This window comes from Hermetia illucens, chromosome 4 (genome assembly GCF_905115235.1).
Source record: "Hermetia illucens chromosome 4, iHerIll2.2.curated.20191125, whole genome shotgun sequence".
NCBI lineage: Eukaryota > Metazoa > Arthropoda > Insecta > Diptera > Stratiomyidae > Hermetia > Hermetia illucens.
This window is the reverse complement of record NC_051852.1, coordinates 115,829,863-115,847,954: the sequence shown is the minus strand read 5'-3', so window position 1 is coordinate 115,847,954 and position 18,092 is coordinate 115,829,863. Positions and strand designations below refer to the sequence as shown.

Sequence of the window (18,092 nt, the reverse complement as noted above, 5' to 3'; positions counted from 1 at the left end):
CTCTCACAAGATATTGTTCATTCATTAAACGTAAGAGACCATATGTTTAGATATCAATAGCAACAACGTTTAGTTCCGGTTGGCTTCGTATCTTTTTACACCATATCCACCCAATAAATATTATTCTCTAAAAACGTTCAGGCCGACTATCGATTGATCAACATTACGTATTTGGCACGATCAGAAATATAAATTCAAATGCGTGTACGTAAACAAGTGTGGATTTTAATTAGGTAAGGTGAGTGTGAGTAGGATGCATGGGCAACGGTAGAGTCTTTTGCGATAGTATACAATATATTTAGAGAGCTACAGATGTATTTCTTCAGATTGTTGTTCGCATTTACATGAACACAGATTTCCAGAAAGCATTAGCTCGCCGCAAACTGCTGTGAGATCATTTATAAACTTCTTTGTGTAAAAGCAACCATAATCAAGCTGTGAAAGTTCCTCGCTAATAAGATCCGGTTTTTCACATATATGTACCAGCATGCACGAGTACAGTAGCTATTTCCACGGCTAGGTGGAATCAATAGACATGATCCAAGTATTCCGAGCCAACTAAAAAGTGCATCCAAGTGTGCACGGTGTCACATGCGTGCAAGAGGCAGGACGGGGAGAAAGTTCGATTTTCCACTGAGCTGAATTGCTGATATTCACAGAAATGGTGGAAGTGCACGAAACTATTAGAAAGCGAGCAATGTTCATCAATCGAAATAAATGGAAGATATAATAGATTTCAATTGGAATTAGTCTATTTATCTCCACCGTGAAAGCATCTGTGCTTGAGAAATAATTTCTTAACGAAACGATTTTCATTCAAAGTAATTTATCAATCAGAATAATCACCGGCAAATACAATAGATTTTCGCAAACCAGATCCAATAGCAGAAATACCAGTTTTATAAAGAGTTAAGTCCAAAGAGTTTAAAGGCTATCAATTCCAAAAACGAATTTTTAACAGCTGTTCCGTCATTATATGGTTTCGATGCACAATCAATCCAAGCCGATATTCGGTAGGTGATAGGCCTACAAGAATGATTGAGGAGACAATTTTCTTCTTTAACTCGTTCAGGGTTCAAATCGCTTTTCTTGAAACATATGGGGGAAAACTATCATGAAATAGAACCACTTCGTCACTGTTAAGCATTTTCTTCCTCCTGCAGCCGTTTCATGTCCAAAATTTTTCTCAATAGCAAAAATTAAGTCATACTGTTTTGCTGGTGTGAAGTCAACGAACACCGTGGCATCATTTTTCCTTTTCGAGGAGTTTGAAATATTCAGGTTTTCAGTTTTGACCCTGAAGTTTCGACTTCATTCTTGAGATTACGTCCATTTTCGTAAAATCTGCCCTCTGAAGGATAATAAGCAAAAACCTTACGCCATGCTTAAAACTACTCAAAGAAGAGCAGTTTAAGTGATCAAGCTGTTGCGCATTATAACTTCGACAAAGTCAAGAAATCGAGTAATGGAAGGGCGTGAAGGGAAAATAGAAAAATGTGCGTAAATCCAAAAAGGTTCTACGATGTTATAGGAAGGGTAGGTTCGAAAAGCGCACGGGGCAGGGGTAGTCCACACGGGGAAAGTTTTTCTGAAATAAGAGGAAACGAGTGAATTTACGTTGCACCTTATCAAGGACAAGACAATTACAGTTATGAGACCAGATCACTGAGCTGTACTCGAGGGTACTTCCCACGAGGGAGTTGAAGAGAGCTAAGGAGGATTGAATGGAGTCAAAATCAGAGGAGGAGCGGGAGAAGGAAAGGGATGTGCAGCCATCAAAAGAGGCGCGGCAGGATCATTCGGACAGGTAAGGAGCAAGCCTTGAAATAAGTAATATGGGACCGCTGAGAAGTATTCTGATGAACCCAGGTCGCCCTAGTATTTCTCTCATTTTCTTTTGTTGTCTTCCCACACTAAACGTCTAAAATAAAATGTTGACGAGCCTGTTACGAGCCAGTTGCTACCTGACGCACAGTTTTACAGCCTCTCCAAAATGGGGATTTGGTCGTCGGCGTTGATTCTTATACGGATTCTTCGGGCGATAATTCTGAATGTATACGTGACATTTACAGCACAAAGCAAAACTAGATCGCAAATTAATATATATTTGAACCACTTGGTATGGCTCCCCCCCGCTGTTTCTCGCTTTTTCCCCTTTTCCTTTGCTCCCCCTCATATGACCCTCGTGGCCCAAGTGACTCAGGAATGTGTCGTGCACCACGTGCAAGAGGGAAAGTAGCGATTAGGAAAAAGAAGCGATACTACCAGCATCTCCCCTTGCATTCCTTTCTATCAGCGATCCGGTGGATTCAAATCCTAGTCGTCAAGGATGTTTTTTTCGGCTTTCTCCCGCTGTTGAAAGCTTATCACTTGCACAGCATTAAGGGGGTGTCCTCCGTTATCCGCCGTTTTTTTTTATTTTACTGTAAGAAAAATATGTCTTTTTTAAAATTTGTATTAATACTTGGAGTACAAGCATTGCACCCATGCGAAGGGAGGCCTTCCAAAAAAAGGTTCATCGATGGTTTGCACGAAATGACAAATACGGTTGGGCTGAAACACAATGAATAGGAGACATACAAGATTATAATAGGCCCCATGTTTTTGTATCACTGAGAAACGTGAATGTGAATAGGACCAAATTGGAGGGCCATCCATTATTATAAAATTGTACAAATGACAATGGTATGACTACGTACAGTACGCAAAAGCTTACACAAAGTGTATATCGCGAAACATGAAAAGGATGGAAGGACTAATTAATAAATAAAGATACTTAATCGCTTTCGAGACTTTCAAATTGACGGTTGTGAGCATTGAATCTAGGCTATTGGAGACGATGTATCTGAATCTTAAGGATTTGTTTGAACCAAAGTGCCGTTACAGATTTACATCCAGAAGAGTAAAGAAAATTTGAATTTGGTTGTGAAAATTTCGAAATTCTGATTCTGCTTTATCCCATTCAGAAGCGGGGTGGCTCATTCAAAGACTTGGGTTGGATGGATTCAGGAGGCTCTTAAATCATCCTCCTGCATATCAAAACATCGTTGTTTCGGCCGGCCTTTTGGCTGTTTCCCATAAATTTCGATGTTTAGACTAATATTGGCAAGTTAATTTTCGAAAGCACGAATTACATGTCCATCTCGTCGAAGATGCCTCTTTCGCAATTTTTCCACGATCAGTATAACCTCGTATCGATTGCGAACCTCCTTATTTCAGACCTCCCCATGCCAGATTACCCCACTGGTCCAACGCAACATGTTCGTCTCCATTACCGCGCCGTTCATTGTTTTTTATAGTTAGATCACACTCAGAACCATAGAGAGCGAGATCCCTTATTGATTCTGGAAATTTTAGATAGTAATTGGCCTCTTTTAGTGTAGTTTGATTTTATTTAGTAGACATACGATGTTCTGGATTTTTATTATCAATATTTTTGTCCTCTTGAAATTCACTCCTTTTAATCTCCCATTTTCCTTATGTCCAACTATAACCTTTGCGAATTCAGTATCAGTTTGAAAAAAAGTACTAATCGAAAATCTTCTATTCATTCATTAACTTTATTCCTTGACGCCGCTTTAAAATATCTCAGTCACTTCATGGCTTCAATTTGACGTTCAAAATTTCAATTAGGGTTTGTTCATATACAGATAAAATTTCAGTCATGTGACCTACACAAGTAGATATTCTACAGAGATTCATTGAAAAGTTTGGTTTATTTCGTTATCAAGGTATAGAAATTTACTCATAAAATTTAAAATAAAACAATATCAACAAATTTGTTCACTTTTTTTTCTTACTGGCATTTAAATATCTTTTGTCAGTGAATGCGGCACGATTTGCTATTATGGAACATTTCAGGATGTTTGGACTGTGCTAAATGATCTTTAATGTGAACCATGATATGACTTGCGCTTATGGTTATTTTATTGTCTACCTGTATTATTAGATAAAAGATTTCGTCCACCCGAGTAGCCAATTTTGACCGAATTGAGTACAGGCTACTGCTGCAGACCCCACGTGGAAGAAGTGAACAAATGGTTCATGGAATATTGTAGATGTTAATTCAATCGAAAGTGGAAAGATTTTGTAGATATTTACATTTGAAATTTGCTGTTTGGTTCGAAACATTCAACATATGTATGAATAAGGGTGTAGAAGCTAACCATTATCGTACCAAAACTTCATCTTTCTGGAGTTCAAATTGAATGACCTTCACTCAGAAAATTAATCCAAACGAGTTCAGAACCATGACCTTCCTTGCTCAAGGTAAAACTATTATATTATGCCATCATTTTAATTATAGCTTTTATTGTTTTTGTTTTCATTTAGAACGTGTTCATGTCATGCTATCTGCCTACGTTTTTTTCGATTCCGTAGGTAAAAAATTCTCCAAATGAAGAGCCAGATTTGAATTAAAACGCATAAATTGGATGAACAAATTACCAATTGACAATTTTCTTGTTCCATTTAACGTCTAAATGCTAATTTCTAGTTCACGTTAGGATTAATTTACAAGATAGAAACCGGAAATTTTTGAATATTAGATAATATTTTTTTGGTATTGAAGAAAACACGTCATCATATATTTTTTTTTCAGGTGATGATATAAAATTTCGCTTAAACGTTATAGCGCCCAAAGCAAATGTTGCGTGAACCATTTTTTTTTCAGGATTTTAAGAGTAATTGTGCGGAGCCATAAATAGTTTATTATTCATTCTTGATGGACTTTAATGACGCAGCTAGAGCTTTCGGCCACCAACCTTCCCAATTAATATTAGAATCTAGCTCCATGTTTGGCTCCTAGTTACCTCAAATAATTTAAATGATATAAGATCCTTCCGTGAATACTCTGCTCAATTTTCGGATAATGAACCGATTAAAAATATGGTGTTCCGAAATTTACCTCAAACCTGCTTTCAACGTTTACCAGTGAGCCTTACTCCGAAAAATATTTACGAAGTGCTTTATCTTTTGGCCACGCAAAATTGAATTGAATTTCTAGTCAGATGGTAGCAAGGGCTTGGCATGAATTTTTTTAAGTGGACCATCAAACAATTTTAAATACACTTATTAGATCACCGTGCAGCTAAATAAAAAATAATTTGATAAAAGCTATTAAAAAATGCCAGCAATCCAGCCAAATAAAATTTTTCGGTTGGATAGTCTCTGAGCCCCTGAAGTAATTGGCCCTTTTCGAACCCCCGCATTCTTCCTCTTTGCAACGAATATCAAAACTAACTAACTAACCTTTCATTTGATACCCGAAATGTCTATATTCCCTAGGATTTCACTTCAATGTAATTCGCACTCATGTCGTCATGGTTGCGATTATATAATATATACATGTCGCTACTTTACGAGCACACTGCTCCAAGGGCAGAGGTGAGGCAGCGTCCGATGAGTAGCTTCTACGCAGGACGAAATCGTCATTCATTTTTTTTAAGGGGTAACCGTTTCTGAAGATATGTGTGTGACATACAGAAGAACAGACGGTAAACTGATTTTAATAAGGGTTTATTTTCAACAAAACTTTAAAAGTGGTAAAAAACTAACCAAAAATTCCAGATTATAAAAGTAAGGTTTAAAAATAACTCCAGTAAAGTGACGTTTCTTCAGACACAAATATTTTTTCAGATGAGCCTTAAAGTTGTTCATTACATTACGCAGCATTACCCGTAGACTTTAAGCCACTTCCTATTCGATCCATTCTTTTAATACTCAATTTGTTGGCAGTGAGTTGCCCTATTGCATTTAGCTTTAGCTTGGCGTAGAAGTCAGATAACTGTGCATTTGTTGTTAAATGAAAGCTCATACATTGAGAGAAAGGCGAAAACTCTATCGGGGGCTATTTCATGTAGTGAAATCCACTACTCAAGGATTTCGGCAGGCCTGTCACTGTAGAACTACAAAGAGGGAGTGCAAGTTTCACGGAAAATTTTGAGTGGAGCTAAAGCACATCAGAAACTGATAAAAATGTCGCGTGGATAATTTGTGTATCCCACGTAGGCGTTTATGGCAATCACAAATATATGATACGGGAATATCAATGTTAATATTGCATAACAGTATGAGGGTAATCTATAACATCAATTTCTATATTAACCTCCCAAACTTCATTCTTACGTTCGTCTTTCGGTATAAATTTCCTTTTGCGACTCACATTTTCCTAATATTCTCCAGCAATTTCCACGTGCCACAGAGATATGATACTCTATTTTGGACGGAAGCTATTATATGGAAATATTATTCGTCCATAAATCAGATTTTTCTAAGAAAAAATTATAACTGGTAAATCTACGACGCTATAATCTGATAAGCAAGTGACCTTGGAGATTCATTTGGCTAAAATATTTGCATTAGTTTATCTCCATTATCCTTATAATGTCAACAACTTTTACCTCTTTCCTCATCAGTATGAGCGGTTGACCTTGATTTATTCTTCTTGGAGAATCCAATGTGGTTTCATGGGAAAATTATTGTGGCACTAGATCCTTAATATTTCAGGACTTTCTAAATTACTTCTCTTTTTTGCAATTAGAATTTAACCCCCAATCTTCGTTTTTTGATACGTTAAATTATCAAACTAAAAACTTTTTTTTAATAATTTTTGCAAATAGCCACACGTGTATTACTTCCCAAGAATCTATTTTTAAAGGTAATTAATAAAGTTATGAATAAAAGCATCACGAAATCGCACAAACCAGTTTTTCATTGATTAAAAGTTCAAATTGTTTTATTTCTTCGATTGACGAAATTTATGAGACTTGTTGGAGGAATGATTTTATTTTATTGATTTTTATGTGATTTTTTTAAGGAAATACAGGCAAGGGAATATCAGCATTCCTATGGAAGATATCTCCAAAGTGTTGAATCATTATCTTTGAATCAATCCGAAAAAAATCTAAATGACAACTTTGAGAAATCCTTTGCGAAATTGGCCATAAAATGAAATGTTTGCTTTCCGTAAAAGATTATTGAAACCAATAACAATACAAGCGAAAATGATTGTTATGTGACAGTTGTAAATTTTGAATTTTATGAGTACTTTGATTTCACATTAATATACAAGAGATATTAAGAACACCTTAATTTGCTGAAAATATCTGACTAGTTTTAATTATTGATTTTAATATGGCGCAATGTATAACCGTCTTTTGTAATAAACTTGGGTGTCTTGTATTAAAAAGGCTAGTTTTTAGGAATATTGTAAGAAATTATCGTTATTTATGCATACATATATTTGATTTTTTCTGGTTACAAGACGCTTTAACTTGATAAAAGTGATCATGTTTTTTTTTTTAATTGGCTGAATTATTCAAGTGGGAAACATGAGAAGTGTTTTAAAAACTTTTAGGCCAGTAACCAATAAAATCATTATTTTTTTACCAGCAAAAAGTAATTGCATTCCTTCTTGAATAATTGGAAAGGAACTATAGGGGGCAGAACATAGCTATTCCCCGATAGCCAAGCAGCGATCAAAGCACTTAGGTCCAACCAGGTGAACTCTAAACTGGTATGGGAATGCCTTGAGAGACTGAATACACTCGGCTCGTCCAACAAGGTCTGGATACTTTGGGTTCCAGGCCATGCTGGGTTGGAAGGCAACGAGGCAGCGGACGAACTAGCCCAGAAGGGAGCAGGGACGCCTTTACACGGGCCAGAACCCTTCTGTGGAATCGGAAACGGTTTCATGGCTATGAATTTAAGAAATGAAGAGGAACGGTTGAGGGAACTATACTGGGCGGGCCTACCGGGGATGGAGCAGTCCAGGGTGCTTATTGGGGGATACGAACCCATACGCACAAAGGATTGCTTAAGCCTCACCAAAAAGAACCTCCGACTCATAGTGGAAATTCTCGCTGGTCATTGTCGGCTGAACTATCACCTAGGGAAGCTAGGGATATCTACGGACACTGCCTGCAGGTTTTGTGAGGAGGAGGACGAAACCTCTATGCACGTCCTGGGACAGTGTCCGGCACTTGTGCAAAGTAGGTCGAGGCATCTGGGAGAACACTTACTACCAGATGCAAGGCTGAAAGATCTAGAAGTAGGGAACATACTAAAGTTCCTAACGGTTATAGGCCTGCTCGAGATACTATGATCAATAGGCACACTATAATTAGTAAAAGGGGCACAATAGTTCTTCAAGGAAGCGGTGCGACTTTTCCTTAACAGAATAATAATAATAATAATAATTCTTGAATAAAAAAATTAATTAATTGTTTTCTATCCAATTAATTAAAAGTTAAATTTCAAATTTTGAAGAGTAAAAGGGAAGAAATCCCTTTCTCTTCGATTGAAAATTTAGGCATGCTTAGGAATAGATATGGAGTGTTTATGGTATTTTGTACGATGAATGAATGAATGAATTTCAATTTGTTAATTTTATAATGCATCCGATATATCCTCAGCAGTCCAGCTTAACGTACGATGGAGGGTCGAAAGGTTGGCAGAATGGAAAGGATGATGGCGATCACTCTTTTTCACCTGCACTAATGAAGATGCCCATTACGAGTTTAACTATCAAGTTGTGGGCAAATTGTATAGTAACAAAACTAGTCGTTAACGGATGTTTTTCAGGCCGTTGCTCTTTATTTTATTTTGCAACATTTAGCTTCATTTCCTTCAATTTCACACAATAACCTAATCGTTAGAAAAAGTAAAATACTGCTAAAGATAAGAACTTGTTAGCACTGATGAAGGGAACAAGTGGGTCCCGAAATATCGGTATTTGCAAGAATAAATATCCACACCAACGAAAAAGAAACAACAAGTTTTTTTATTATTTCGGAGTGTTATCTAATATTTTTCTTTACGTGGCTCAAGAGCACAAATAAGTATAAATTTGTTTCAGTTGTATTCTCGACTGCTATAGATACAGACGGTGTTTTTTGTAGTTTTATACGGTGTGTTAATTTATTTCGCAGTTTTATTCTACGCAATTATTTGTTTATTATGTGTGCAGGGCATTTAACAAATATACGCAATAAATTTGAACATTTTAACCTTGGGTAAAAAAGGCCCTCATTGATCTGAAAACGTTTTCCAACAGGGAATATCACTAAGGTTGAAGGTGTCTGAAGCCACAGTACGGCTTATAAAGAAGAAAGTGGAGTCAGGTTATAAAGTAAGCCCGAAACGAAGGAGTAGATGTGGTAGGAAAGCCATTTTTACTACCAGTACGTAGAAAATTAAAAGATTTACATTTGAAGGCCTGCCGACCCGCCAAGAGGCCCAAGTTAACGGCTGCGATGAAAACCAAGCGTCGGAAATGGACCACACAGTGGCGCTATAAAGATGTCAACTTCTGGAGATCGGTAAGTTGATATTACATGCATAATTTACTATGAAATAATGAAAGATAAGCACTGATACTTAGGATATTCATTTATTTTTTCTATTCTTGATAAGTCTGCTTTAGCGATGAAAGCACATTTGAAATTTTGCAGAATAGAGATCAGTTTTTACGCCCTCGTCCTGGAGAAAAATTTAATCCTGACTGCGCTGTTCAACCTGTGAAGCATCCTACAAAGGTTATGATCAGGCCAGTTATCAGCGGAAAGGTATTAGACGTTTGTACGTGGTAAAAGGCATTATGAGACAAGATCAGTATATAGAAGTCTTGCAAACTCGGTTGGTTCCCCAGCTCAGAGAGTAGTTTCCGAATGGGGAGCCATTCATTTTCATGCAGGATGGCGCTGCCTGCCAAACGGAGCGATCTGTGAAAACTTATTTGCAAGAGCAGAATATTCCTCTATTGGATTGGCCGGGCAATAGCCCCGATATGAACCCAATTGAAAATATGTGGGAGCTGATGAAGAGGGAAGTGGCTAAAGAGGTTATCACAACCAAAACTCAAACCCAAAAAGTTTCTCAACAAAATATTAATATTCTATGGCATACATCTCAAAGTTCTTTAGCATTTTTTGTTAACAATTAGGTAACCAAGTATATTATACATACAAATTACATAAATGTGTCTATTAATAAATTTTAATGCTGAAAAACACCCGATAATTAAGATTTTGCATAGAATCTGCAGTGCGTCTAATAATATGGCCAGGGACTGTATATCCTCTGTATGCTGAGGCATACAAATGAACCCGTCCTAATATCTTTATTTTTTAATTTAACTAAGTTTCAGTTACATCATCAACATACTTAATACATTGCAAGCGGTATGCCTAGGTAAACAACGGAATTCGAATCCAGGATACGAGATCGAGACGCTTACGCTTAACTACCTCGCGCATCGCAACATCGCTTATAAATAATTGACAAAATAGAATTCAAAAGCTCACGTTGAAACACTCATATCTAAAGAGATTACGAAATTCAATGCTAATTTAACATGATTGTGGAAAAACAATAAGAGCGCGGGATGTTTTCTTCTAGATACCACTTCATTTTCCAGTAGAAAAATATCAAGGAAATATGAATATTAAACAATTAAACTCGCATTTATATTGCTATGAATGTATGATTGATGATCCCGGGAGGTGCTTTCCCTATCTGCAAGTCACGACCAGCGCGTCTATCCTGGAATATCTACGAACAATTGAAAACGACCTTGAGGATAACATTCATGAAACTAATAAAAAGCCCCTCTCGAATTAAAATTCTTGAGCATGAAAACGAAAGAAAAAACCATTGACAGTCAACATCACTTAGTAGACACGCCTATTTTCTATGATACTTGAAAAAATGCGCTATCAAGCATCCCAGATCCATGACCCCAGAGGGTGATCAAATGCTGTTTACGAGTTTATGCAATATTCCACCTTCGTAATATCTTGTATGTGCACAGGCATTTCAAAAGTTCTCTACCGTACTGTACAAATAATAGTTAGATCAACACGGATCTTCACAATTGTGAATATGTATAACAAATAGGCAAACAAACTAAATACTGCGGCCGTTGAAGCTCTATTATGACTACGGCGAGTTTTCCCTCGCTGACGGAAGCATATTAAGATGCTTTGTACACAAAAAGATCATTTGGGATTATCTTGAATCTACGTCTAGGTCTACGCTACACCTAATTATATAAACACAACTAATAGTTGTGCCGACAGCCATTATTATTTACATACATACATTCGTAAAATTTACAATCCATAGACTAAATGGCGTCCGCCAATGTCGGACAACAACAAAAACGCCAACTTTATTTTTAACGCCCAGATCATGGAATATGGGGGCCATTATTCGCGTAGTCATCATGATGATGAATTGATGATTATCACAGGCAAATTTGTAGCCTCAGACTATCCAGATTTTGTATGTAACAGGATACTCCATGGAGTAAAAATTGAATAAATTTGAAAATGTGCAAACTGGTGAGAAAATTAGCGTTTTTAAGCTAAATAGTTCAACCGTTAGTCAATAGCTTATTGATGGGGGAGTCATGTGCATGAAGGTGGACATTTGTACGCTTAATCAATGCATTCCGTGTCAAAAGCAATTACGTTGCTAGAAAAGCAAGAAGTTTATTCACACCCAATTCTAGATTCAAATAAGAAAACTTAGCATTCAAATGCGATGAGTACTGTTCCGGTTGTCACAGTTGAATGAATTGTGTCGAAGACGTCAAAGCATGTGATCCCATCTCTATCTTTTAATGGGAGGAAGCGTGCGACGTACGGATTTGAAAAAGATCGTAAACTGATCTTTATCATTGACATTAGTTTGAAAAATATATATTATAGATATTCCTAAAAGCTATCTGCCGTCCTGACCTACGCCATCGCTCAATCTGAGGCAAGGTCTGCTTCCTCTTCTTTTTCTGCCATAGACATTTCCCTTATAAACTCTCCGGGCTGGATCATCGTCATCCATACGGATTAAATGTAACCTATTGAGCCGGATTTTATCCACAACTTGACGGTCATGGCCATGGCCCTCATGTAGGGGACCAAAAATTCTTCGGAGGATCCTTCTCTCGAACGCGGCCAAGAGTTCACAATTTGTCTTGCTAAGAACCCAAGTTTCCGAGGAATACATGAGGACTGGCAAGATCATTGTCTTGTACAATAAGAGCTTTGACCCTATGGTGAGACGTTTCGAGGGGAACAGTTTTTGTAAGCTGAAATAGGCTCTGTTGGCTGCCAACAACCGTGCGCGGATTTCATCTTCGTAGCTTTTCGCAGTTGGAGATTTTCGACCCCAGATAGGAGAAATTATCAACAGTCTCAAAGATGTAGCCTCCTATCTTTATTCTCCCGTTTGACCAGTGCGATTTGATGTTGTTGGTTGTCATTAATGTTCAGCTCGAGATCTGGTGCCGCCTGCTCGATCTCAATTAAGGATTTGAAGAGGATGATGCCCCTCGCATTTACCTAAGCATCACGGATCACTATTCCCAGGGTCAGGTTAAAAGGATGCATGATAGGGCATTCGCTTGTCTTAGATCATTATTGAAGTTGAATGATTTCGAAAGTAATCCTTCTACTTTTATCTGGCCTCGCGATATTGGTCAGGGTCAGCCTAGTTAGTCTTATCAATTTCACCGGGATATCCAATTCTCCTATGGCCGTGTACAGTTTCACCTTGGCTATGCTCTCATAGGCGGTCTTACAGTCAGTGGAAAAGTGATGCTACTGATGGTATGGGCCGATGATATTCTGGGCGTATGTTGCTATCCGATTTAGCAAAATAGCGGAGAATATCTTACAGATAGTACCCAGCAATGTGATCCTTCTATAATTGCTGCACTGCGTGATATCCTCCTTTTTATGTAGGGAACAGATAATGCCTCGTTGCCAGTCGTCCGGTATTGACTCGCTGTCCCACACCTTGAGCATCAGTTGACACCTTTTCTACCCAAAAAATAAATCAAATATGGAGGGGCACGAAGGGATATTTTTATTTTGCAGGGCTGCAGAAACCCTGTACCAGCGCGTTTTAGGAGGGAACCTCGCTGGATATCGACGATCAAGAGCCCGATCGTCGATATCCAGCGAGGGTAGTGAATCAGTAATGCAAAAATTAACAAGAGATAACAGTGGAGCGGAAATCAAATCTACATCGGATCCTTTTAGGAAGAGCTCCAATCTTTGAGGTCAACAATGGATACAAAAGTAAGAGATAACATGCAAGGATCTAGATAAGGTTACTTTGCTGGAAGTTATCTGTGTTACGTTAAAAGAACAATTCAATGTTAGTAATATAGGACGGTTTGCACCAAAAACGATAAGGAAGATATATGGCTCCTCTCAATCGCATAATACTCGTATGAGGAGATATCGGGCAGTTTGATGTTGGACGCTAAAGATCACAGCCGCCAACATAACTGCAAACGGTTTCAGCACGTGCATCTTAGGGTGGGGAAGTCGAGTAGTGAACACCAGGGATCAAGTCCAATCGAAACCTTCGGAGGGTTAGACTCAATCGCCGATCTGGCGTGTTTGTGAAATAGGCTATATAAGCGTGTTACTAAGCGACTCGAGGGCGATTGCACCACGGCAGGAAACCGAACGAATTTATCCACTCTGCGGACGAGGAGGTTTTATCAAAGAGTAACAGTGAATTGGAAATATTGGCAGTTGGAAGAAGAGTATCGGGATCTCCGAAGTAACCTGAAGAAAGTGATACGGGAAAGCCAATAAGAATAATACTGGCCTCTGTGACTACATACTAACACGAATCCGTTAGTCACCGTTTACAGAGTTGTAGTCATCAAGTGACATGCGACGGCTCCTGCTAAAAATAATTGCAACCTCCTTTTCAGTAGCAAAAAAAAGGTGAACCTCTCCTCCTCTCCTCCAAGAAAAGAGAACCTCTCCTCCTTTACAATCCTTGAGACTGAGGTGGCGCTGCGAAAATCGAAATCTGTAGACCTTTTGGAGATAAGAAGGCTTGGACGAGATTGCAAACAAAGACCAAGTGCTTCATAAGCACATGTAAAGAGAATGTTTGCCGCCCAAATGAAAAGGCAGAAATTTACTTGCAATGATCTCTTCATATCGCGCTATTTGCCTTTTAGGCACTATGAAGAAGATGTACGGTCGATGTAATAATAACAATGGTCGAGCATCTGGGTCAGAAGATCAAGTCCAGTGGTAACTGGTGCGCGGCGGTGACTTAAAACGTGTGGAATGTGTTGGATTAGGGAAATTTAATTGTTAATCGAGAGTTACCTTTCGAAAGAGACGACTGGCCAAAAGAATATGTTACGACGGCAGGTATTTTTCAAGGTTCCGTTTTGGAGCCCCTACTACGGAACGTCGTGTATGATGGAGTCCTTGACTTTGGCGTGTGAGAGGAAGCAACATTGATTGCTTGATGACCTGGTAGTAAGAAATACCCCAAAGACCTAGAATTGAAATGGAAATAAAACCATCCATGCAATCAAATTATAGACGAAAGGACGGAGATTGTCCTTTTTACCAATCGCAGGAAGGACAATACTATCAACCAAACTGGTTGGTGGTCATGAGATCGCTTCAGAATCGCTCAGTAAATACCTGGAAATAATGCTCGATGTAAAGCTGAGCTTCAAGGGGCACTTGGACTACGCGACGAGAAGTTAATAAAGGTTTGCTTGTTTATTGCTCTTTAATGCAGGATTGGTAAGCTACATTCTGCAGTGGGCAATGATGCGAACCAGGGGAAGGAGAATTCGTGAAGCAGTGTGTGTTATTGCGTGTTATTCAGATTTTCACCTCAGTTCATAAAAAATATATATTTCACAGGATTTCATAGAACACAAAAAAAATTAAATAAGCCCCTCAGTTCAGAAAGTTTTTTTCTCCCTTTGGAGAGAAGTAAAAAACAAAAACTTTATAAAAATCGGTTTACTGTCTACCTATTATTGAGATAAAATTTGGTGGATATGTGTAGGCTATGAAAAACTATGCATACAATGAATGGCATGATTTTGTGGAAGTTTAAATCCAAATATAATTGCATGCAGGGTTTTGGTTAGTATTTTACAAAACAATGTTGGTTGTAAAATAAGGTAGTGAGGAGCTAACTGAGACAAGATTTGTTCACAGAAACTGACCAAACGAAAAATTTGAGAAAAAAAAAAGGTAGTTCTTTGCAATATATCAACTCGATAATAGTGTATTAATATTACATATTTTTGAAATTTACTGAAAGTCATGTTATTATTAAAAAATGGAACGGAACTTTCATTGCCGTGTTTCTTAAAGATCATAGAACGCACTAATATTAAAGTAAAATAAAATATTTGCCGTAATAATTCTCTATATACATACATACATACATACAAGAGACTATTCTTGCTAGCTGTAAAAATTGGAAAATCCTACAATCCCGCTCTAATCAAATTCTTTTATTAGACAATATCAATCACATGGAACTATGCCAAACTGAATTAACAATTACTGAAAAGGATTTAATTAGCCAAACTCAACTAATGGTCATTGAAGTTAAGCATTCTAGGGTATTACGCGTTTTTAGATGGGGAACATCGAACAATTTTTTCATCTTCTGAGTTGATTATAAAACAGATTCATAACACGAGACTATAAAGTTGCAAAGTATATCAAATATCTTTTTATGTGTCTTTACTACCCAGGCGACGAGGGATGAGGTTTCTGACTTGTTTTTCATTTGTTCGTTGCAACATGGGCGCATAATTTTAAAATTTTAAAAATCCAAAGGGCATAAAAAAGATGTTTAACTTTGCTTTGCATTTTTTAAGTTTGGCCCTTTTCAGAAACTATACACATCATTCTTTCCGTTATTATGACAATGAATATGTCTGACCATTTTCTAGTTGAAATCGACCGAATGGTTTCCAAGACAATAGGACCTCAAGACCCTACTAAAAAGGCTTTCATTTGTTACCCCCTTCATTTCAGATCCGAAAATAAAAGAATTAAAAAAGCAAAGCAAACAAACCATTTGCATTTGATTGATTTCATTTTTTTATATTCTGCACCATACCACCATACGTGAATTTCTTAATATGAAACAACTTATGGCTGATGTGCAGGGCTCTGTATCAATGAAAAAAAAAACACAAAGCCCTTTATACCTACAGCACCAGGCTTCCGGTTTCCGATTTGTCATGGAACTTCTTCACACTATATAACTGGATGAATCAGTAAGACAAATATTTACTGGAATATCCAGCAAGCTTAACATAAAAAGAAACGTTTGACTGAAGATGAATTATCGGCCAGAAAAATAAATTGTTGACCTCAACAGCAGTTAATAAAAAAGTTATTTCGTCTCAAAGTCACGTCAAGCCTCCCCAAGCCGTCTAATGAATAGCCAAATGTTACATTAACACTAATTAATAGATAAGTTAATTTTATTCATAGCCTGAACGAAAAAATATAACCTACCAATTTATTATCATTTTCGTAGCTCTTTATCAACATCTTGTTTATGACTGAAGTTATTGCCGTATATAAAATCCAATTTATATCCAAAACATCAGCTCAATCTTGGAACGAAGCGTATCCAATATAATCCAAATAATCCGGACTAGGTCAGCAACAATGATGAAATAATCCTTTTTGAGAAACTATCAACCACCACTTTGAGAGTATTTCGTTTATATTTTGCAATCTGAGCACTTTATTGATAACCCTATAATCGCCTTATGACGCTTGCAACTGCAATCGAGTAATCGCAGCACTTTTACTTTCACTTATTACACAAACATCATACAAAAGCGACATCAATGGCCGACACGTTATGAGCACTATCAATGCTTCATAAAAAAATTCAAAAACCTTTTCGACTTATAGATACAATAAATAAAATATGAAAAAAAGAAACAGAGTTACACAATGCCGTGATTGTCGCAACGTAACGTAGCAGCAACGATTCGAAGATAGAAACATGTGAAAGCAACTCGCTGGGAAAGGTTGCAGTAGCAACAAAATCGCATGGATCTGTGGTAACCGTGAAGCAGGGCGAGCAATTCCAGCAATTCAAGTTAACAAAAAATTTCGTAAGCTGATAACGCAATTGTTTACATACGATAGTAGCGCGCGTTCAACAGTTCCATAAAAATTTAAGAGGCGGAATGAAGCGTTAACAATAGTACTGACTGGCTGATATCTTTCCCAAAATTTTCGGGAAGTATCTTCGACGTTTTAGTGCGCGATCTATCGTTGGCGGTAGTTCAGATACTCGAAGCGCGAGAGCTTTTTATCCAACAAGAGTTCATGAATGACTGACGATGGAATGGCCACCAGCCTACTCTGATCTCGCAAGCATGGAGTTTATACTAGATTTCTTGGATGGATCGCGAATACCAGCCGTTAACCACCAGCCAATACTATACAGACCGCACTCTGTGGAAATGTTACTGCCTGATCGCGAATCGTCGTCCAAAGCGGCATGGTTGGATCAAAATGCTGGTTTATTTACCGTCTTCGAATACACATCTCACATATGGTCACAGAGTGTTGCCAATTCAGACCTGATATGTTCCTGGAAACTAAGGTACGGTAAATTACCACTGATGATTTGTCAACAGGTGATCATCAGAAATTGAATCGATAAGTGCAATATATGTATCACAGGAAAAATGTTCGAAATGGATCCTTCGTCTAAACCGCTTTGTTTCTCTCTAAAAAATACATTCACCACCAAATTATGGCTAAGGTCTATACAGGCTCGCATAAATACGGTATTCACAATATATAGTTCTCTCTCCACTCGGACACCACCTTATCGTGGTGGGGAAGCCTGTAGTACTAAGGGTGTCCAAAATATGAATATGGAAAGGAAGAATATAAACTCTCCAAATGGTAAGAAGTCACAGACTTCGAATCCACCTGCGACCATGAGCAATCCTGTCGCGGTCGAGGCGCGGATTTTGGAGGCCTCACAGCATTCATACCTCCCTATAGATAAATCTGTAGAAGGCATGCTTTCCGACTCAGTGGCAAACTTGCATTTAGTGCCTACGGTGAAGTTAGCCAGAAAGGAAAGTACGGTAACTCTCAACTTGGGAGAAACTGGAAATCCGTCCGAATCCCGCCCGCGGTACTACACCCCAAATCTACCCGTAAACGGAAGAGGAAGGCTTGGCAGAAGGAAACTTCGACCACTAAGGAGGGGAGACTACAGCCTGAATCCTGCCTGTCAGAGCCTTCTCC

At 38.0% G+C, this 18,092-nt stretch overlaps 1 protein-coding gene and 2 long non-coding RNA genes across 5 annotated transcripts in view; 1 reads left to right on the top strand and 2 right to left on the bottom strand.

Moving 5' to 3' along the window:
* LOC119654199 (endoribonuclease ZC3H12A) overlaps positions 1 to 18,092 on the bottom strand; it is a 164,430-nt gene that overhangs the window by 62,561 nt on the left and 83,777 nt on the right. The window contains exon 1 of one of the 2 annotated variants that reach the window (XM_038059405.1): positions 16,323 to 17,299. The exons of the other annotated variant lie outside the window; for it this stretch is intronic. Within the exon in view, the coding sequence (XP_037915333.1) occupies positions 16,323 to 16,358 (36 nt within the window). The 5' untranslated portion in view covers positions 16,359 to 17,299. Of the gene's footprint in view, positions 1 to 16,322; positions 17,300 to 18,092 lie in introns of those variants that run through there. 2 annotated transcript variants of the gene reach the window in all.
* LOC119654201 lies at positions 6,007 to 6,982 on the bottom strand. Its single transcript, XR_005249796.1, has 3 exons — positions 6,705 to 6,982; positions 6,402 to 6,646; positions 6,007 to 6,345 (listed from the first exon to the last, which is right to left on the bottom strand). It is a non-coding gene; the product is annotated as an uncharacterized LOC119654201 (long non-coding RNA).
* LOC119654200 lies at positions 8,864 to 9,944 on the top strand. 2 transcript variants are annotated; one of them, XR_005249794.1, is made up of 4 exons: positions 8,864 to 8,909; positions 9,056 to 9,158; positions 9,216 to 9,320; positions 9,453 to 9,944. It is a non-coding gene; the product is annotated as an uncharacterized LOC119654200 (long non-coding RNA). The 2 variants fall into 2 exon arrangements; XR_005249795.1 differs by having other exon boundaries at positions 9,415 to 9,944.